The sequence below is a fragment of the Podarcis melisellensis genome (assembly GCF_964234715.1).
Source record: "Podarcis melisellensis genome assembly, chromosome: 12".
Lineage (NCBI taxonomy): Eukaryota > Metazoa > Chordata > Lepidosauria > Squamata > Lacertidae > Podarcis > Podarcis melisellensis.
The window spans coordinates 49,086,795-49,108,896 of NC_138544.1; the positions used below are offsets into that span (position 1 = coordinate 49,086,795).

Consider the following 22,102-nt stretch of genomic DNA (forward strand, 5'->3'; position numbering starts at 1 on the left):
TATCTAGTCTAGCATTCTGTTATCATAGTATCTAAGCAGATGCCTACAGGAGCCCATGAGCACAATTGTGTTTTCCAGTAATTGTTATTCAAAGGCTCATGGTCTCCAATAACTGGATGCAAATGTCAGAGATTATAAACTCAGAATCAAACATTGTTCTTTGCTCAGTCTGAGATTAGAGCTCATTTCAGCATATATTCTGGACCATTCTGAGGACTATGTATTTTATAAATAGTTCTAAGTCATGTCTAAATAGTTAACCTTTGAATGCCTAGGTCATCTGAGCAGACTTTAAGGTGAGCTTTGAACGTGCTAAATTAAATCTGAGACCTATAATATACCCCACAGAGTACAGATAATTAACCTTAGCAATATACTGGACACACTAAACAGCACAAGCTCATTGATTCAACTACCCTGGAGGGTATCCAAAGCTTTTAGTTAATCAGGGGTTTCAAAGAAGATAAGCATCGTTTCCATAAGGTTACCCTGACATGAAATCCCACTATTTTCAAAAGAATTCATTTTCAAACTAAAACTACGGTGTTTAGAATCACAGCACAAAACATTTAATGGTAAATTTCACTGTTTTAACATTTTTGCTGTTTGCTGCCCTAGGCTCCTTTGGAAGGGGTGGATACAAATTTAACAAATGATAACAGTAATGAAAAATAAAGGTCAGAAATGGAGGTCAGAATGGAGTAAACATTTGATGTGATGGCACAGGTGACATTAGGTATGGTAACCACCCTGGAAACGGCAATTAGACAGGCATATAATACATTTGGGGTAAGTAGGTGTGTAGAGCTATACTTGCTTAATTGTATTGTGGGTCAGTATGATCCAATTCATGTTCTACTCAGAAGAGTTCAGTAGGATTTATTTCCAAGCCAAACATGCACAGGATTCCAACCTTAGCATGGCATTATTGTGGCATAGCCTTTCCGGTTCTGGTGTAATGGGCAAAGTGATAGACTCAGCAAGGAGTTGCTGGTTCAAATCATTGCTGAGCCATGAAGCTGGCTAGCAGGCTGCAGCCTAGTCTACCTCAACAGGGTTGTTGTGAGGATCAAATGGGAAAGCCTATTCTTTGCCGAAGAGCGGGATTCAAATTGAATATCAAATAATTTTTTTAACAGATGCCTTTAAATAGACTGAAGCTGCTTTGTCTTAAATTTACAGCTACAGTGCAATCCATAGGCATGGAGTGTTATCAGCTGGATTTTCATTTTAAAATAACCCTTCTGAGACCCCTGGACTGATCTGTGCCAACAAGCGGATGTTTTAATGGCCTCAGCAGGCTAGTAATTTCTTTTCAGTCTAGCAGTTTTTGCAATGGTAGCTAGAGGGGCCATGGAAAATTTGCATAGCCCAAGCCTCTCTGTCATCAAAGCGCTCAAGACAAGAAGAGAGGAGGGGAAAGACAGTGGAATTAGAAACAATAATAATAGACAAAGGAGGTTTAATGGAAGGAGTGGTAGGTAACAACTTCAGGTCTTTGCCACAAGTAGCTAGTACAGCACAAACCTCATTCTTGAATCATCAGGAGGAGTCATTTCCAGATCATGAGTAGGCCCATTCAAACCAATGACATGTAAGGAAATGCTTGGATTTTCTGTTCCAACCTAGAAGACAAAAGAAGACAGAATGATAAGAAAGTGTTCCATAAATGACTAATTCTGTTTATAAGTAAAAGGTAAAGGTAAAGGTACCCCTGCCCGTACGGGCCAGTCTTGCCAGACTCTGGGGTTGTGCGCCCATCTCACTTAAGAGGCCAGGGGCCAGCGCTGTCCGGAGACACTTCCGGGTCACGTGGCCAGCGTGACAAAGCTGCTCTGGCGAGCCAGAGCCGCACACGGAAACGCCGTTTACCTTCCTGCTAGAAAGCGGTCCCTATTTATCTACTTGCACCCGGAGGTGCTTTCGAACTGCTAGGTTGGCAGGCGCTGGGACCGAAAGACGGGAGCGCACCCCGCCGCGGGGATTCGAACCGCCGACCTTTCGATCGGCAAGTCCTAGGCGCTGAGGCTTTAACCCACAGCGCCACCCGCGTCCCGTTTATAAGTAAGAAGGTATAAATGAGGATTTTAGTGTTGGACTTGGCAAACTTCAGAACCTGACTAAGAATTAGAAAAACAGAGAGAATGCAGATGTAGCTCAGAAATGTCATGCTACCTATAGCACTGAAATTGTTCCCCAGCGATTATTATATTTTTAAAATACAAAGCCATTATGGTTGCTTCAGAAGGGAAAAATCCCCATGCAAAGTAGCCAGAGTGAAAAAAACAGTTGACAAATAAAAGGTGAAACAGCCCTCTCACCACCCCAGCCCCTCTGCCCCTTCTGCTCAACTGGAAGCCACAGAATGGCTTTGCAGGGGAAACAATCTACAAACTATATATGGTCATGCAACTGGATCTCAAGTGATTAGAGCGGTGGTTAAAGATGCCTTATATGTAATCACTAGGCAAGTGGTCATTGGTGAGCAGGAACGAGGGGCTGGTGAGGGCATGGAATCCCATGCAAGCAAGTGAGCAGGCATATAAAGAGGGGATGGAATGCATAAAAACAAAGGTCATATTTGCACCACACATTTAAAGCACATTAAATGCACATTTAAAACATAAGAGTTCCCGCAAAAGAATCCTGGGAACTGTAGTTCTGGAGGCTACCGTAGCTGTAGCTCTGTAAGCTACAGTTCCCAGGCTTCTTTGAGGAGAGCCATGTGCCATAAATATGGGGTGTAGATATGAGCTCAACACAGAAATATAGTGCTTTAACTTTTCTCCGGCAGCCCTCAGCAGGCCAGTAATTTCTTTTCAGTCTAGTAATTTTTGAAGACTTGTTTACTAGGATGAATTAAAGTATTCCGTGTAAAGCTAATGGGCTTTTCTGGTTACGTTGCTACATGTTCTTGTATTTTGACCAGGTGGAAGTAAAAAGATACAGGTGTTAAAGAGATCAATTCCATCCTACCTTTGGGTAATGATAAGTCTCCACTTTAGGGTAGAGGCTGCCTGTGAACATAGGTATTTCCATAGTGGGGACTCTGGAGTCATTGATAGTTGCATACGCTAATCTTGTGCCGTCGGGGGACCACCAGTGTGCAATATGGGTCTTCAGGATCTCCTCTATGTAAATAAAAAAAAAGGAGGAAAGAAGACCATGAGATCCAAAAAATTTGTTAGCGTGGGAACTTCAGGCTGGAGAGCTCTATGTGACCACATCACAGGGAGGAAAAATATTTTGGAAGAGGTTGTATCTAAGGCTGCGATCCAATGGTCACTTATATGAGAGTAAGCTCCATTGAACATAGTAAAAGTAAGTATTAGGGCTATGCACTGGATCCAAATGAATCCTGACTCAGTTAGGCCTGGGATTTGGCCAAATTGGGTTGAGGTTGCCCCAGATCATTCTGGGAAGGTCATTCTTGGGTCCACCTGAAGGGAGGGGGAGCCTGGCAGTAAGAAGAAGGCACAGAAGGAGAGTCGTAGGAAGTCTGCATGGATTTCCTTCTCCCCCCATCACAACTGCATGTTTAAACATTAATATTAGGGTTTAAAATCCCATGTGGTGGGTAGGGAGAAAAGGAGAGGCACATATTCTCTGGGTCCCTAGATCCGATGGGGGGTGGGCTCATGCAAAACCCTACTAAATAAGCAAGTTTGATATAATCAGTCCTCCATCCTGGGATAATGCCTATGTAGTGTTAGTTTCTATTCTGCAAGAAAAACATTGGGCACGGAATATTTCATTGGCTCGTTTTCATTTCATTCTTTGAATTTCTCTTTGAATTCCTTTTTTTTTTTTAAAGCTTTTTATAATCAGGCACGGCTCAGCAATTAAATGCCTGATAGGAATACAACGAGAGGGCTGGCAAGTCCTTGACACTTCAGCATTAATCAGGAATTACTTTATTCTGCAAACATCTTTCTCAGATCTCTCAAGCTTAATGAAGCACTTCAAGAGACGATCATGTGAGATCCCAAGGCAGGCTTTCTGGAGGACATTTTCACATGAGAATTTTACTGCTTAGATTTTTGTGGACACTGAAGCGTGGTGGATCTTTATGAAAAGGGGGACCCCTCGCATGAGCAATTCCAGACGAGTCATGTCACCCTGCAAAAATTACAAACATAAAAAGGACCTGCCAAAATAGCAACATCGTGGAAGCATCTTTGTGACTGTACATATGTATGATCAGGACCGAACCAATATATTTCAGCACCTTAGGCAAACCACAAAATGGCAGCCTCCCCCTCCCCACCAGGGAAGAAAGGGTGAGTGAAGATCTACATAAAGAACAAGGAGGGGACTAAAGAGCTACATCAGGATCTGCTGCCGCTGTGGATCCCGCCGCCCAAGGCGACTGCCTCACCTTGCCTCATGGGAGTGCCGGCCCTGTGTATGATAACTTTGCAGGCAACAGCCTGCTTAATCAAATGCATAAAGCATGCTCAGAAAATTGTGAATGGGTGTGTGTGTGTCTGCAGTACAGTGCAATATAAATCAAGTTAACAAGACCATGGGAACAGCCACTTGCCCATTTTGCAGTACTGTATTCAGAATGACCATATAATTTTACAGCAGGGAAGGACTGTAGCTCAATGGTGGAGCATCTGCTTTGTGTGCAGAAGGCCTCAGGTACAATCCTCAGCATCTCCAAGTGAGCCGGAACATTGGTCCATCTACTCTAACATTTTCCAGGTAGTGGGGTAGAGGACTAGACACGCGACCTTGTGAATTCAAAGCATCACCTGTGGACTGTGGACATGGTGCAGCACAGACCTAGATGCTATGCTGGTTTCAGTGGGAGACCTGTATGGAGAACTTGAATGTGACTTCTTTCTCTCTACTACATGGCAGACCCACATAGAGTGATTTGCACTGATCCAGTCTTGAAGTTACCAGAGCATAGAGTACAGTGGCTATGTCAGCTCTGTACTAAAGGAGCAGGAACAGGAGAAACAACTGGAACTGGATATAGGCATGTCTACTCACTACTGAACCTTTGTTAATAATGCTAGATCCAAGCTACAGGCCTGCTCTTACCAGGGGAGCACAACTTTGTCCAGAGCAAGTTGCCTGCCAGCCTCTCAAACCCAAGAGCTCAGAGCACACAACAGCTCTGTCTTGCTCAAGCTCATTTCTTTTTATTCTGTCACCGCCTGCCTTCAAAAGTCCTACCTGCTTTGATGACTTACCAGCCGAATGGCACATTCTGAGCTTCACTACCAATTTACAGACTGTCTAACCCTTTTGTTAGTATTTTCCAGCTATTTGTCTCCCTCAGAACACAGTGCAAAAACTTTATGCAGAATGCCCTATAAAACAAACTTGCAGCTCAAAGATAAACTCCAAGGCACTCACAACATTCAATGAAGCAAAGAAAAACGCGTTTCAGCTAAGATAAAGGTTGTGGATGGATTCTATCATTCAACCTGTAGGCTTGCATTTATAAGGAAGACATACTTTTCCCGTAAAAAAAGAAGAAGCAAGCAAGCAATTAGCTTTTGAAACATCAAGGACATGCCTCTGAAGAACAGGGGCCATTGCAAAGTGACTGCAGAGAGTAAGAATAAGGAGACTGTTAAGTGCTCCACACCTTCAGGAAGTGGGGAAAGTTCAGGCTCATCCCTATAGTGTTTCATTTCCATTGAATGAAAGAAAGAGTACTGCAGATGGATGGTGCTTTTGTAATATCTGCTCTACCTACGAACGTGTCAGCAGAGGGCAGTGCAAGAAATAAAAGGCAGGCAGGAAGCCACAGGCCTGCATCAGACTACAAAACAGCAGGTTGGACTCCAGCAGGCAGGCATCTCTCAGGCTGCTTCCAGTCCAGCTAACTCCAGCTTAAACCCTCTCAATACTCTCTGCCTCTGTCGGTGTCCAAATTAAAAACTGGAACAAGTACTAGCTGTCTATCACATTCACAAGGCTAGAGAGAAAGAGACCAGGAGACGAACGACAGCGTTGCACCCAAAATCATTTCGTTTCAGGTCCATTTATATTGATGGGGAAAGCTGAACTCATAATATCGTACCTGAGTCCTGAAACACCTTTCCTGTTTGTGTCACTCTACTATAGGTCCTATACAAAAAACATAGCCCCCAAGCAACATTGCAGTGTCTGGGTGTGTGAGGCTATTGGCATGTCACACTGGTCCACATTTATTTTGCATATGATTATTCATATGTTATATGTTTATATCAAGCCGAATTTTAAAAACCCAAGCAAACAGAAATGTTTTACATATTTTAAAATGCATTTTGTCACAAATGGCATATTTAAAATAAACATTTTAGCTTCAATCACACATTTATCCTAACAAAGAAATTTCACAGTGCATTTTGGCACATCTTTGAGTCAAGTTCTGCATTGAAAAATCCGGAAGAAATCTGAAGGACGATTACATTCTAAGGAAGATATTATTCCAGGAAATGCGAATTCACTTAAAACTGGAGATAGAATGACATTCTTCTCCAACCCTAGTCTGCGTCGCTCTCTGTTCTGCCCTGTGTTTGTCTCACGCAGCGCTTTTTCCATTTGGCTGCAACTTGTCTACTGCCCCAAAACAACTTTATTTGTCTCATTGTTTGCTGTGGCAAAATTACGTAACTTATGCTAGTAATTACATAAATTACATTGCCATTACATTTCCCCTATTCACTTTAGTGCAAATGGAAGAAAACATAATCAGTTATGTATCATTTGCAGACTGAAAGCAACAACAACAACAACAACAGAAAGAGCAAATACTGGTTGCATTGATTTCCATTTTGGATAGAGGACAAATAAGCAAATGTCAGCAATTTCTCCTCCTGTTTTCATTGAAATCCTCCAACATCCCTAGCTGAAGAAGGTTTTGTTGTACTGCCACAGAACCAGGCAGGACTGCTTGAGAGGGACCAGTGACTCTAGTATCTGGTTGCTTGTCTTTGGTTGCCTAGCCCCAAAGTGCCTTAAGGGGAGCTCAGAGCTTGACCATTTCATTAAATCACCAAGAATGCAAGGCAATAGAATCCATACAGGCAGATCCCCAGGGATTCCTGCAGTGAAACCAGTTTGTGTTGAGTACAGGATGAAATTCCAATTTTTATTGACAAGTCCAGTTGATTTCAATTTGTTGCCGTTACAACAAAATTAGCTAGCCTTCCACATCAACACTGCTATTGGAGGGCGTGAGCTTCTCTCATTACTATTGCTACTACATGCCAACTAATCGAACAAAGTGTTGTTGTTGTTTGCCTGGCTCAGTTATGTTGTGAGAGGAGTGAAACAGGGAAGGATCATTCCTCACCACTCAAGACTAAAAGTCAGGACAAAAACTCTGCAGATTCTAGTGAAAATATCCTTATATACAAATGCAGCAACAAAATAAAAACAACTTATGAAGAAAATAAGAACATAGAGGTGAATGCAACTTAGCTGCCAAAGAGCACTTTCAGTTGCCAGCTATTACAATAAGCCAGCTTCTAAACAACATAATAGCGTACAATATTCATTATAAGATGGAGAAAAAGGGCATAGCAGGCTACTGAAAATAAATACAGTCAACAGCCTGTTAGGAACAATACTCTCAGTTGCCAAACATGTAGTGGCACATCTTTAATGGCAAAGTAACTGCTTCAGAGTGGGGCCAGGGTTCCAGGATTGTTCACATAACAACAAAAACAATTTTATTATCTGTATCCTGCCCATCTGACTGGGCTGCCCCAATCACTCTGGGCAGCTTCCAACAGAAAACATCAAACATTTAAAATTCCCCTACACAGGGCTGCCTTCAGATGTTTCCTAAAAGTTGTATACAGTGGTACCTTGGGTTACATACGCTTCAGGTTTCATACGCTTCAGGTTACAGACTCTGCTAACCCAGAAATAGTACCTCGGGTTAAGATCTTTGCTTCAGGATGAGAACAGAAATTGCATGGTGGCGGCGCGGCGGCAGCGGGAGGCCCCATTAGCTAAAGTGGTGCTTCAGGTTAAGAACAGTTTCAGGTTAAGAACGGACCTTCGGAACAAATTAAGTACTTAACCCGAGGTACCACTGTAGTTGTTTTTCTGTTTGACATCTGATGGGAGGGTGTTCCACAGGGCAGGTGCCACCACCGAAAAGGCCCTCTGCCTGGTCCCTGTGACCTCACTTCTCGCAATGGGAGAACTGTCAGGAGGCCTTGGAGCTGGACCTTCCTGTCCAGGCTGAATGATGGGGGTGGAGACGCTCCTTCAGGTATGCAGGGCAGTTCAGGACATCTGTAACAGACTGTATACGGCAACTGAGAACACTATTTGCAATAGGCTATGCCATTTTTTACAGTGAGTGGGAACGGGGCACCACCGCACCACTCTCAGTCCACCCTCTCCCAGCCGGAACCAGCCTGCCTTACAACCAGGACTTACAACGAGACCTAGAGGTAGCAATGCCTATCAGTTTCCATCTCACTGTTGCCCCTTGCTCAGCAGGGAGGAAGATGAGCTTGGGCACAAAACTAGAATTATTTGGCTGGCTGGCTGTCATTGCCTTTGGTGCTATTGTTGACCTCCCTGCCTTCCACCCTTCCACCCAACAGCCACTGCTGCTGTCTTACAACGTCTCTTGAAATGTTGTGATGTTTAGAAGCTAGTTCATCTTGATTTTTGGCAACTGAAAGCATTGCTTGAGCATCAAGCAATTAATTAATTAAATCTCATCAATTAATTGGTTAAAATGGGCTGGGCAATAGCTTTTCTATGCCTCTGATTCTGAGACAGGATAGGAGGAGCCAGGATTGCATGCTGCCGAGTGAGTAGCATGCTCTAAGCTGGAGCAGGAGAGAACCAGAAGGCAGATGGAACAGAAAATGACTCTAAGGTCTGATAATGAAACAGCATGACTGTGAAGAGGTTAGCTTGACATTTGCAGCCCACTCTTTCCTTCTGCTTGAGTAAATAAAGAGTTGTGCTGTCTATGATGCTATGTTTGTCTTGTTTTCAATTCGGGGTGGGGGGGAGGACATAATGGTGTCTGCAAAAGGAAATCCTGACCCACTGTCTTTCAAAACCATCAGCAAGGGTGTGGACAAAAACAATCTAATGGATATTATGCATGGACTTGCAAAGAATGTTTGACCATTAGTTCCTCTCTAATCGTAATAGTTGCAGCAGAATACACCGGCACTCCACGGAGATTAGCAATTGGTTAAACAACAGGGGAGAAGTAAACACGGTTCTCATAATGGAGGGAAGTAAGCAGTGATCCCCCCCCCCAATGAATAATCTGGAAGTAATGCCTGCAAAGGAGACCAAATTATTTAAAGATGGCAAAAACCCAGATGGACTGCAGCCTGCTTGGAGTTTATTTCCCCCAGCGTCCTTAGTAATGTAGCATCATCCACAAACATGGACTCATCACTGCTGGAAAATTGTGGAAATGGGCAACGAAATGGCACCTGAGATTATTTTGGTCTGTCTGGCCACTGTTGTAGTCAGAAAAGCTGTTACTTGATGGATGCGTGGGCTGATATAGCTGGGCACTTACCAAGCACTCCTATATTTTGCATGAAAAAGGACTTGGGTTCAGTCCCTGGTTCAGTCCCTCAAGTTAAAGGGTTATCTGGCAGCAGGCTAAGGAAAGACCTTGGAGAACCGTGGTTACGAAAGGGGATTAGAGCAATTTGTGGAGGATTATCAATGGCTGCTACTCATAGTAGCTACATCAGGTTGGCTTAGAATGGCTGGACTAGATTGGCTTGATCCAGCAGGTCTCTTCTTATGTTCACAGCCAAACATCTGATTAGGCATAAGGCAACTTCATAAGTTTGTTGAACAGCTGCAGATACGCAATGCCATGGTGTGTCACTCAAGGCTTGCAGGTAAATCTGCAACCAGCGCAAACGCTGGTAAGTATTTGCAAACTTTGTGTTGTTGTTATTTTAAAACAATGCTTAATTTCCTCTGAGGGTACAAATATTTTTGTTGATGGCTTTTCTTTAACAGCCGACTTATCTCACCACCAAGCGGCAGCAATCAGAAAACTTGAAATGAGAGAGCTTAATTGGATGGTGAAGTAAATGCCAAATGAGTTTTAAGACTGCATGCTGGCAAAGGGGAGGGGGGAAGGAAAAGAGCATTCAGGACTGATGTAAAGTTTTCCATTTCCCTGGTTGCTCCTTTAGAACTGCAGGGTGGGACTGCTGTGTTTGGTAACATGGTTCAACAGAGAATAATGTAAGAAATACATGCTCTATATAGGAACCTAAAGAGCATGATAATATATTTACTTATACATAAAGACAGCCTGTTTAAGCACCCAGGTAAGCTTAGGTGTTAGTTACTGCAGCTGTATTAAAAATCAGTTTGGTCTAACATGAATGTTCAGTTTTGTACATAGATCAGTGGGGGGGGGGGACTGGTGAAAGCTGTCAAGTGAAAACATATTAAAGTTTACATTCAATAAAAACCTGGAAGCAATTCTACTAGGCATTCTAACAAATAACATTCCAAGTGAAAGAAGAAGAAGATTTCTCTATGCAGCAACAGCAGCTAGGGTGTTAGTGGCAAAATATTGGAAGAGCGAGCATAGTTCATCAAGAGAGGAATGGCATAACCTCCAGATTATTCATTGGGCGGGAGGGGGGCTCACAAAATGACAGAATCAATAAGAAATAAGTCAGCAGATAATGTTAAAAAAGAGTGGGAATGCTTCAGTAGTTACTTGATGAAACAAGGTTCCACCTCTAAGATTTGGTTCTGTTTGGAATAATTCCGTACATAGAGACACATCGCTCTCTCATACCAAGATGAGGAGAAAATATTAAATACAGGGGGGGGGATTAAATAAAAATAAACTGTTATGAGATAGATGGCAGTCCACAACAATTAAAACATGCAAAGAGATTCAATCCATATGGAAAGGTATCATATATGAGAAATACTACTACAGGACTGAATCACATTGAATAGTATTGAATGGAAGAATCTTATATTGTTTTTGTCATTGTCTTTATTTTGTCCTTTTTCTGTTTGTTTCTTTTCTTCTTTTTTATATGTAGAGATGTGGTCTAAACCGCAGAGCCTAGGGATTGCTGATCAGAAGGCTGGCGGTTCGAATCCCCGCGACGGGGTGAGCTCCCGTTGCTCGGTTTCAGCTCCTGCCAACCTAGCAGTTTGAAAGCACATCAAAGTGCAAGTAGATAAATAGGTACAGCTCCAGTGGGAAGGTAAATGGCGTTTCCGTGCGCTGCTCTGGTTCTCCAGAAGCGTCTTAGTCATGCTGGCAACATGACCCAGAAGCTGTCTGCAGACAAAATGCCAGCTCCCTCAGCCAGTAAAGCGAGATGAGCACAGCAACCCCAGAGTCGTCCGCGACTGGACTTAACGGTCAGGGGTCTGATATTATTTGATTTATGTAGTGATTATTAATGCATGTGTCTGTTATCTATGTATTTATTTGTATATTTGAAATAAAAAAAATAATACAAAAAAAGCTGTCAAGTGCTTCAAAAATGTAAAAAAGGTGAGAGAATCTGGGTCAGTTCGTAATGTAAATCTGTACTGTAGGGATAACTATACAGGGATGGTTGTAAGGTTTAGAGAAGGCAGTCATCTTCTGTTTAAACTTTTAAATACCTGCTGAAAACTTTTCTATTCTGCCAGGCCTGTTCCAGGAATTAAGATTTTAACTTTTTAAATTTTTTTAACTGATTTTAACTTTTTGATGCTTGATTTTAACTTTTTAATATGGCCTTTACTATTTGGTTTTATGTTCTTTTGTTGTAAACCATTTTGCTATTTTTTTAATGAAATAGCGGTATATGAATATTTTAAAATAATTTAATAAATGATATGTGTGAAGCAATTATAAAAGTGCAATATGAATGCTCATTATAATTATTGTTTTCGTTACTCATGGCAACAGATGTTATTATTATCATCTCACTTTATAAAGCCATGCAGTGTTTGCAAGAAACCCAGGATCTGAACCCAGATCCAAGCCTAAGATTATAATCCAGGGCCACCCTAGCAATCACTGCTGGTTTGCAACAGCCAAGGATCTGTGAATTATTCTAGGGGATAATATATTTGGAATCTCAGCTTTGAATTGGTTATGCACCACTTGTCTTCAACTTTCATGTCTTTGCTTCTTAATATCATTTGATGTGAGGCTTTCATTAACCTTCTTGCAGCAAGATCATGCTATCAGACTCCCCACTCCCTGTCTGCCATTGAAAAGGATCAATAGTGTTCTCTTACAAAGAGAAGAAAAAACAACCATGTTTCCCTTCAACCTACACAGTTTCCAGTCTCACTGCAATTTTCTTCCAGCATGAACTGCCACTCAGATTTGATGTAGTGCGTGATATATTTATTACAGATAATCTTTGGGTTCTGTAATGGCTAGGTCATGCATTTCAACAGTGCTGAATGGCAGCTCACATGGAGAGACAATAGACATTTATTAACTCTACATTTCAATATATGAGTGAATTCAGACTAGTAGTTTTTCTGCAATCTAGTTCTGACACCTACAGGAGTACAGTTCAGGACATTCTTGTTTCTTTTCTGCATTATTATTAATAATACTGAAACACCTGCATGTCATAAAAAGGTATAAGCTTTTTTATTTTATGTTTGCAAATATAACTTAAAAGTGGGGGGGAGTGGGGGGGGGAGAAAATCATTGCCAGCTGATACTAACAATACAAATATTCCATCAATCCCAATGTAAAGGTATGGATAAATATATGCAGTCCCTATGTATAAGCAGGTATCTAAGCAAGGTTGACAATGATAAGCCATGCAATCAAACATACCCAAAGGCAATAGGATCATCAGGGTAGTGGATAGTGGGTATTTATCCTTCCAGCCTCACAGTACAAGTCTCTCAACCACCAGAAGGGCTCAAGGTACAAGCGCTTCTGCAGTTTCTCTGCACCTAAGAGGGTATGTGTTCTCTCTTCTTGGCCATTGTTCTGAACTCCCAACAACGAGAGCTTTTTCACTTTAAGAAATAGACTTGCTCAAAGGGTTGTTTTCATGGCCCAATTCCTTCCACCAGAAGGGGGTCGAGATACCAGCTGGCCAGCCCCCAGCTGAATCATGCCCTTCCATCCGTGATGAACTCCCGACCTCTGGGGCGATGTAAATCAGCGACTCAGACTTCAAAGCCTGAGCACACTATATCAGCAGAGCATACTGCGCAAACAGAACAGGCGTGAGGCTTGTGGAAACATACTAACTAATACTAATTTATTAGGCATAAACCAGGACAAAAGAAACATGTCTCTCACTGCCATCTCTTCAGAGAGAGAGTCAAAAGTAAAAGCAATACACAACAGAAGTTCCCAGCATACTGTGCTGGAACGTAAACAGACATGTGACATGTAACAATCTCACACATCTGCAACTTAAGGTGGAATGGGATTTTCCAACAAAACCTGGCTACTTCAGGACCCCAGCCAGTGAAGCATATAGGGTTGGCTCGTGGGGCTGAAGGCAAGGAGCTGGCTGCTTGGGCAGCCATCTGGAAGCACAAAAGAGGAGCCCAATGGGGTGGTTTCTTTTAGCCCAGATGACTTGCTCTGCCATGCCGCTTTCAACTCTCTTAAAAATTCTGCCTGACACCAGCCCATATCCCATAGCTTACTCCTAGCAAAGCGGGCAGTAGGTTAATTCCAGAAGGCACAGAGTCTTTGTTTTGCCCAAGGTTCAATCCCTGGCATCTCCAGACAGACTGTGCTGGGACTGTCCGACTGTCCTCTTGCTTGAATCTCTTAGGAGCTGCTGCCGGTCAGTGTAGGCAAGGCTGACCTGGATGGCCACAATGGTCTGACTCAGCATACGGCAGCTTCCTACCTTCCCACTGTGGAAATAACAAGAGGCTGGAATTCCAGCATGTGTTCAAGCTCACTGGTGCTCTGTTTATTTCACTGGGGCTTAAGCATATTTAGCAACTCACTGAATTGCCGCTGCAGCTGCTTACAAGCAACCTGTATCCCTTTCTACCCTAAGGGCAGGGTGCGCGCGCGCATATATACAAACCATTCTCTGCTGGTTTGCTGCTATGTTCAAAAAGTACTGCAGCAAAGGAATCAACTTGCTAGTTTCATATATATATTTGGTCCCTTTGCAATAATATCCAAATCTGTTTGTTGTTGCAAAAATCTGTGTTCAAAATTCCTCTTTTTGAAATGATTATGTGCAACGAAGCACATAAAACCTTGTTAAATCTTGTTAAACCGAGAAAGCAAAATTGCCCGGCTCAGATGTAATGGAAACCTGCAGGGACTCACACGGGAGGTTAGTTTGCCGAAGCTAAACCTGGGACCCTGATATTATTTGTTTGCATTAGCGGTACTTTTCCAAGGGAATCTGCTTCCAGAGTGGTCAATCCCTCTTCCCAGGGAACTCTGGGAATTGTAGCTCTGTGAGAGACGTAGGGGTCCCCCAACAACTCTCAGCACCCTTAACAAAGTATGTAGGGTTCCCAGGATTCTTGGGGGCAAACCAGGACAATTAAAGCTATTTAAGGTGTGGGCGTGACTAATAGTAGCCAAATCAAAGTATGCTGTAATAAAGTGAAATCACTAGATCGTGCACCTTTTGACTCCCTCCCCCTTAAATATCTTTCCCATCCTAATTAAAAAACAAAGCTCGTGTATAAAACAGAAATTGAACGAAAGAGAGAATGGATAAACTCCTAACAGCTTCATTCCAACCCTCAAAAGAGTGCCAAAGTAAAAAGATCTAAGGCTGCTTCTGAAAGCTGCTTTAGTTTGGTATGTCCCCAAGGGAAGGAGTAATCTGTATGTTCATGGATGGAATAATCAACAGCATTTCTCCATCGATCTGAGATGTTGTGATTGAACAGAGGGGATGGCACTCAGGAAAAATGGAAAGCCCAGAGTTAGCATAGCACAGTGGGTAGGAAACAGAGCTACAATATGGTGTGGTGGCTAGAGTGTTGGACTAGGACGTGGGAGACCAGGGTTCAAATCCTTGCTCAGCCATGATGCCAGCCACAGTTTTTCAGACTAACCTTAGGCCAGCCACAGTTTTTCAAACTAACCTACTTCACAGGGTTGTTGTGAGGATAAAACGGAGAGGCAGAACCACATACGCCACCTTGACCTTGAACAAACCAGGGAGTCCCTGCTTTGCGTCTTGCCTCTGCCATGAGTGGACTAGTAGTACGACTCATGCAACACGTTGGTGACTAATATGCACGCAATAATTACCAAAATAATTATACATTCTTTATCCATCTTCTGAGCAAAATACAAAACCTTGTGCGTGAAGCCCTTTGAACTTTTGAAAGCACTATACAAATGCTAGGTATTATTATTAGATAAGATGGTCTGAAAGTGTTTCAGGCTCTTTATCCAAATTCTAGCACATTGAACAGTCCCTGGGATAGCCAATTAGTGATGTGATAAGTGCTAGACTACCAGTATGACAGGCAGACAACAGGTCACAGGCGAGCTTTCCATCAACTAAGTTGAGAAGATCAGAGGCAGTGAACTTACATCTCAGTTGTGCCACAGGTCTGGAGATAGAGACCTGTCACATGATGGAATGCTCTGATGCTACGTGCACTGAAAAGTTCCCTGCACAGGGAAAACCACCATGTCAGGAAGAAGGCCAGCAGAAGCAGGGAACCTTCTGCTCGACATCTTCTTTTCTATGTGTAGGATTTCATTTCATTTTATTTTTGAGAGAGGGGAGCAGACAATCAAAACAACCTGAAGTGATGTGGTCCAGACCGGGGGAGGGGGCAGTGAAAACGAGGGTGGGGCTCCTGCACTTTTAATAATTGTATAGAAGAGGGGGTTTCAGTGGGTGCCATGCTTTAAGACTGGGCCACAAATACATCATCAACAACAACCAAAACCATGCCATAGCCACAATAAATTATTTTTCAAAACAGAGAAAGTTAATCACAACAAAAATAGCAGGAGATAGAGCTTTTCATTCAAGAAAGAATATAAAATGCTTTGGGTGATTAGGAGAACTCTATGGTTGTTTTTTTTCCCTTATTCTGCTCAGCTTTTGAATGAAATAAAACTGTTGATACTATTTTTAGCTGGGGCTGTCATTACACTTTTTGACGTGCTTTTTACACCATAATTTTGAGTATTCTTTTTTTTGTATCTCAGCATGTGGTGAGTTGCTTTGAAAGGAGTAATCCTAAAGAGGCATCCTATAAAGAAAGACTTAAAAATAGGTTAAGGGAATAACCTCCCCCCATAAAAACAAAAATAAATGCATGTGTTTCTTGCTCACCTTGCTTCTCTCCAATGAATTGTTTAATTCAAGAGAAGAAATGGTTCAAAATTAAAATTAGATTTCCCTATCCCCCTGCCATCTCCTGCAAACAGGGCTGCCCCAAATACAGATCAGAAGCAAGCCCTGGAACTTGGCTTGCAGTAACAATCATTTTTAATTAGAGCCACGTTATTTGGATTTACACTGTTCTCACATAATTAGAGAATATTATTCTCAGCTGGAACCTTTTCAAAGAAAAGCACGGTGTGGGAATTATCTTACCACAAGATGGTGCTATGATTTTTAGAATGATCTGGATTAAAGTAGGAAATAAGAGTTGTATATATTGTAGTTGATCATTTACTGACACGAATTGCTCAAATTACCAGCAGAATTGTGTGGGATCTCCACCTTCCTTAACAGTGGGAGAGGGCCACTGCATATCTGTTACAGACAATCAAATACAGTGTTACCTCAGGTTAAGTACTTAATTCGTTCCGGAGGTCTGTACTTAACCTGAAACTGTTCTTAACCTGAAGACCACTTTAGCTAATGGGGCCTCCTGCTCCTGCCGTGCCGCCGGAGCACGATTTCTGTTCTCATCCTGAAGCAAAGTTCTTAACCTAAAGCACTATTTTGGGTTAGCGGAGTCTGTAACCTGAAGCAAATGTAACCTGAAGCAAATGTAACCTGAGGTACCACTGTACATGAGTGTTGAATGTATGGGTATGTTTAGACTCACATAATCTAAGCAGCGAACCCAATGCGGAAATAAATTCCCTGCACTAAGTTCAGGTGTTCCTTCTCTCCTGAATTGGTTTGCAGTAGAGCAAGGAGGCCACACAACTGTGTCCCACGTCTCTTTCACCTAAACAAATTTTAAGCCCCCAAATGAATAAACTACGGAAATAGTTATACAGATACAAAGCCAGCAGGAGTGTGGGGGCTTTCTAGTTTATGGAACTGTATGTCACACACATGACTAAGATACGGTTTGGCTTAGTGTTACGTTTGTATTTGGCTTGCTGGAAAGAAATCGTGGGTGTGTCTTTGGTGCAATGAACTCTTCAGGAAACAGGTTTGTTCCTCTGAGGCCATGGTGGCTGACTAGAGAAGCTAAGAAGCAGAGAGATTAGTGGACAAGGACTTCAGCAATGTGCTGCTCCTAGGATGATAGCTCCTAGGAAGGCTTCACAGTGAGGAAAAGGGAAACGATCCCTTAGAAAGGACCCATTCCTTGGTGGATGAGCAGTTATCCTCTCATGCTGATGATTCTTCAACACGGGGTTGAGGGATCCACATAGTGGGTTATCCGATCATTAGAAACATAGAGAGCTGGGCTCCACTTGGATGGGGATGGATCCAGACTGTTAAAACTTTATAAATAAATAAATAAATAAATAAATAAATAATGTGGGGGAAAGCCAACAGGAGCTGAAGAGGCTTCCATTCAGAACAATGTCCTCTCACCCAGGAGATGAAAAAACTGGTGAAAAATTAGCTGGGGGGAGGCAGAGAATTAGGCAGTTTAAGTGTGGGAGCACACAATAGCAATTGAGAGAGGCCAAGGCACCATAAGCTAAAATGTAAGTGTCACAGACATTTGGAGAGGGACTGATGTCACAGTGGCCAAGGAGATGTGTATGAGAAGCCTGTAAGCAGGACCTGAGTGCAATAGCACTCTCCCAGCTTCTGGTTTCCAGGAACTGGTATACAGTGGCATATTGCCTGTGACAGTGGAGGATACATATCAGGCATAGGCAAACTCGGCCCTCCAGATGTTTTGGGACTACAACTCCCATCACCCCTGACCACTGGTCCTGTTAGCTAGGGGTGATGGGAGTTGTAGTCCCAAAACATCTGGAGGGCCGAGTTTGCCTATGCCTGACACAGATCATAACCATCATGGCTGGTACCCAATGATAGCCTTGATCCTTCACTAATTTCTCCAGTTCTCATTTAAGGCCATCCAAGTTGGCAATCCTCACTGTATCTTTCGGGAGTAATTTCCATTGTAATTATGCACTGGCTCAATTCACATATAGCACTTTGCCAAACCATTGCTTAGCATGAATGTGCAAACATGCAGGATTCTGGAGAAGAGGTCTTTTTACTAGTGTGCTGGATGATGGCAAAGGATGCTCTCATATATCTGTTCATTTTGATCATCCTATCAAATGGTAAAATGCCCACACTCTATTTTTTTCTTTTTATTAATTTCATTCAGCTGAACTCATGCAAAATTCTACAATGATTCGGGGATAGAGGAAGGAAACCCGCTGACATATATCCATAGGGCTGCCATAGGTCTGGATTTCCCCAGACATTATAGGGATTTCATAAGTGGAACTGCCATTGGGGCATGGGGGGATTTCTGAAAAGCGGCACTTTGTATTGGATCTTAGGCAAGTCAATCGAAAATTTCCTTTTTTTGGGGGGTGTTTTTGTAAAAAGAAGCTCAACAACTTTGGAGTGTCCTGGTTTTTACTTCTTGAAATTTGGCAACCCTAATATACACCATTCATTGTGTCAACCCGTTACAGAACACAGAAAACCCAAGGGGGAGATTTGTCTCAAGGAGAAAGCAAACCCTAACTTTCTTTCCAAATAAACAAACAAAAATATTTTGCTTTGAAACCTAAAGGCAGCCTGTGGAGCTTGTAAAATGAGTTAAGACTAGATCGCTGATTGGTTTTGCTCATTATATGCCCTCCCCCGCTTTCTTACAGGCTTCTAAATATGGTATCATTGAAGTTATTTTGATGGGGTGGGTGGAAAAAGCTCAAGTCTTACCACAAGGTGGCATGTAACATTCAGAAATCTGTGCTCAAGAATGATACAGCCTTCAGAATATAGCCCATGAAACCATGGTGATGGAGAGGGGAGCTCTGTCATTGCTACTCCAGAAGAAAATTCGCTCTGCAAAAAATAGGGTATGAGAAACCAGGGCATCTCCATTCATTTGCTGGAAGGCATATTGAACATTGGTTTCCAACCTGCATATACCATTTGTTCCAAAACAGCTCAACAGGGAATAAACAGTTCCACGGTTGTATCTAATGGTGCATACTCAAAATCACTTAATGCAGATTAGTTACCCTTTAATGCTTTTCAATCACTCGGTCATACTCTTAGCAAAGGCAGGAAAAGGGTGAATTTGCGTCCACTTTTTCAGTGCACGCTTATGGGCCGAGGAACCAGTTAATTGCATTAGTGATTGTGAATATTGAATCTGGACGTCGGTACCTGTTTCAGATTGATTAATGCAGAGCACACAGATTACATCTTGTGCAAGTGAAGTCAAACTGCAATGACAGGAACATTATTATTATTATTAGTAGTCATAATAAAAAGAGTGCCTTTGAGTGTGTACAAAATGTTTTTGCTCTCATCACTGAACAGCACCTATTCAGATATAGGGAAGTCGGACAGACGGCACGATTTGCGCTCTGCACCTCTCATTTTGGTAATGTAGCAAGGCCAAATGCTTGCCTCAACTTATGCATGTAGACAAGCTCATATGTTCTCAAATGCGCTCTTAAGCCTCTTGTTCTCATTATTGCTAATCGCCATAGATTTGCCAGCATTTTCTAACAAGCAAAGCCCCCAATATTTCAAATGACAAGTGAAGGACTATTGAGCCTTTAAGAGGAGACTGTTCTGGCTTTCAGTAATATGAAACATCAGCTGCTATAAACTTAATGAAGTCTGTGTGTTCAATGACTACTGTTTTTCATGCAGCTGAATGGTGCTTAAAAACCCAGCAGGGACAGATTGTAGCTGCAATATTACTTAAAATTCTCCAAGCAAATGATGCGTGCTTACCACCATGGGGAATAATGGAAAAGCGTCTGTTTGTTCCTCCTGACCTGCCATCATGACTCTTACTCATGAAAGGAATGAGCACTGAAGATGGTGGGCTGAACCTTTGCAAATGCGGACTGACAGGGCTGACTTCTTCATTAGTGACACGGCCTGACTCTGCACCTGAGTCCCATTGATATCGATGGGATGTAAACGTCTAACATTTCTTGGATTATGCTAAGCAGGCGCTAGGGAGCAGAGTGATCTGTTTCCCTACTGGCATCTTGCTTTTAGTTCTATGCTGAGATGCCAAGGGCAGCACTGGGAAATGCATTCAATGAGTCTGGTGGCCAAATTTGGCTTGTGGGACGTGACTGCAGTCCACAGTCCACAGTATATGCTGTATTGATTAGAGGTTTGGCCTGGGAATAGCTGAGTTTGAATCCCATTCGGGTCAGTTGCCATCTCTCACCTACATCTACCTAGAATCATAGGACTGTAGAGACCCAACCCAACAATCTCCTCTTAAAGGCTCAATAGTAGGAATCACAGGGTTGTTATGAAGATGAAGGCAAAAGAAGGGCCATTTTAATTTACCGTATTGACCTGAATATAAGCCTCATTTTTCCCCCAAATTCCGACCGTGGAAAGTTAAAGTGTGGCTTAAATTCGCGACCTTACAAAAATTGGCTTTTACAATATCGCTGCTGAAACAGACATACGGTAAAACGGAACAGGTGTGAGTGCCTGCAGAATTTTAATGGAGTGGCTTATATTCGGGTATTGTCTTTTTTTCCTCCTCCCCCCCTTGAATTTCAAAGGTGTGGCTTATATTCGGATGCAGCTTATATTCAGGCCAATACGGTAGTTTGATTCGGATTTTTGTCATACTCTTAGCTCTGTGGAAGGTCATGATATAAAAATAAATAAGTAGAGATTACAGGCCGTTAGGTTTCATCAGATTTAAAAATGGTAGTGCTGGAGCTGGCTTAATCAAGAATTTAACCACTTCCTTTGGAGCATGTGGCACAGAAAGGAGTGGGGCATGAACTTGGCATCAGAAGATGTGCTCAGCTTTTGGGGGCGATAAAATTCCTCTTGGACTAAACTACTTCAGACTGTCAATGGGCAATCATATCACAGAAAGCTTTTCCATATATAAACTCCCACCTGTATGCCAAAATCCAGATGTCAGGGAGAAGGGGTCAGCCACAGCCTTCCCTCTGTAAAGCTCAGTTCCTATGCATGCTGTAAGTGCTTCTCAGAGGTGCATTTGAACCCCACCTTAAAGGTCTGCAGCTGAAGCGGTACCCACCAGAAAACAGTTTTGCCATCATATACGCTGTTTGTGTTGATCAAGTCTCCATTAGATGCAGAGCTCTTTGATGTGTGTGTGTGTGCGTGTGCGCGCGCGCGCACACACACACACACACACACACCTAGCATTTTAAAATTTACAATGGAAGCTGGCATTTGGAATGATTGAAATTAAAGGAAGCTTAGCTCTTTACTTCAGTGGGATGTGCATTAATCCCCAAAGACACAGGAAGCAAGATCATCAAAAGTCTTGGCTGTCCCCAAATTTAAAATTGCACACTTAGATCTTTTTTCCCAGGCTGCTGTATGACAGTACACTAAATATAGATAGTAAAAAAAAAAAAGTGTCCCGTCTGTTTCCTTTACTAAAATACATAAAAGATGCTGCTTGAAACTAAAGCTGTTTGACTTGACAAACACGGCAAAGGATCAGGCAACTAACAGAGCAGTGGGAAATTCTAAATATTCACTTTAATATTTCACACTGAGCGGGCTTGATTATTAGCATGGAGACCACATGCAATGTGGGACAAGCCTCCCGAATCTTTAAGAACAGATGTGCAGAAAAGCAAACTTCAGAAGGTGCAAGCTTGTTTTGCAGAGGTGAGAAAACCATTAGGTGCTTGAATTCTGTGTGCTGACATTGCTGGACTACAACTCCCAGAATCCCTCACCATTAGCTGGCTGGAGCTGATGGGAGCTGGAATCAAAGGGCATTTGGAGGGTCATATGTCCCCCA

General features: G+C 42.5%; 1 protein-coding gene across 7 annotated transcripts in view; it reads right to left on the reverse strand.

Moving 5' to 3' along the window:
• The window catches only part of DPP6 (dipeptidyl peptidase like 6), a 492,205-nt gene that overhangs the window by 39,344 nt on the left and 430,759 nt on the right, over positions 1–22,102 (reverse strand). For all 7 annotated transcript variants that reach the window (XR_014173292.1, XR_014173293.1, XR_014173294.1 and 4 more), the window contains exons 9-10: positions 2,977–3,131; positions 1,528–1,625 (exon numbers count right to left, since the gene is read on the reverse strand). Coding sequence is in view for 1 of the 7 variants with exons in the window: in XM_081931638.1 (XP_081787764.1) it covers positions 1,528–1,625; positions 2,977–3,131 (253 nt within the window). In the remaining 6 variants the exon portion in view is untranslated. The remainder of the gene's footprint in view (positions 1–1,527; positions 1,626–2,976; positions 3,132–22,102) is intronic.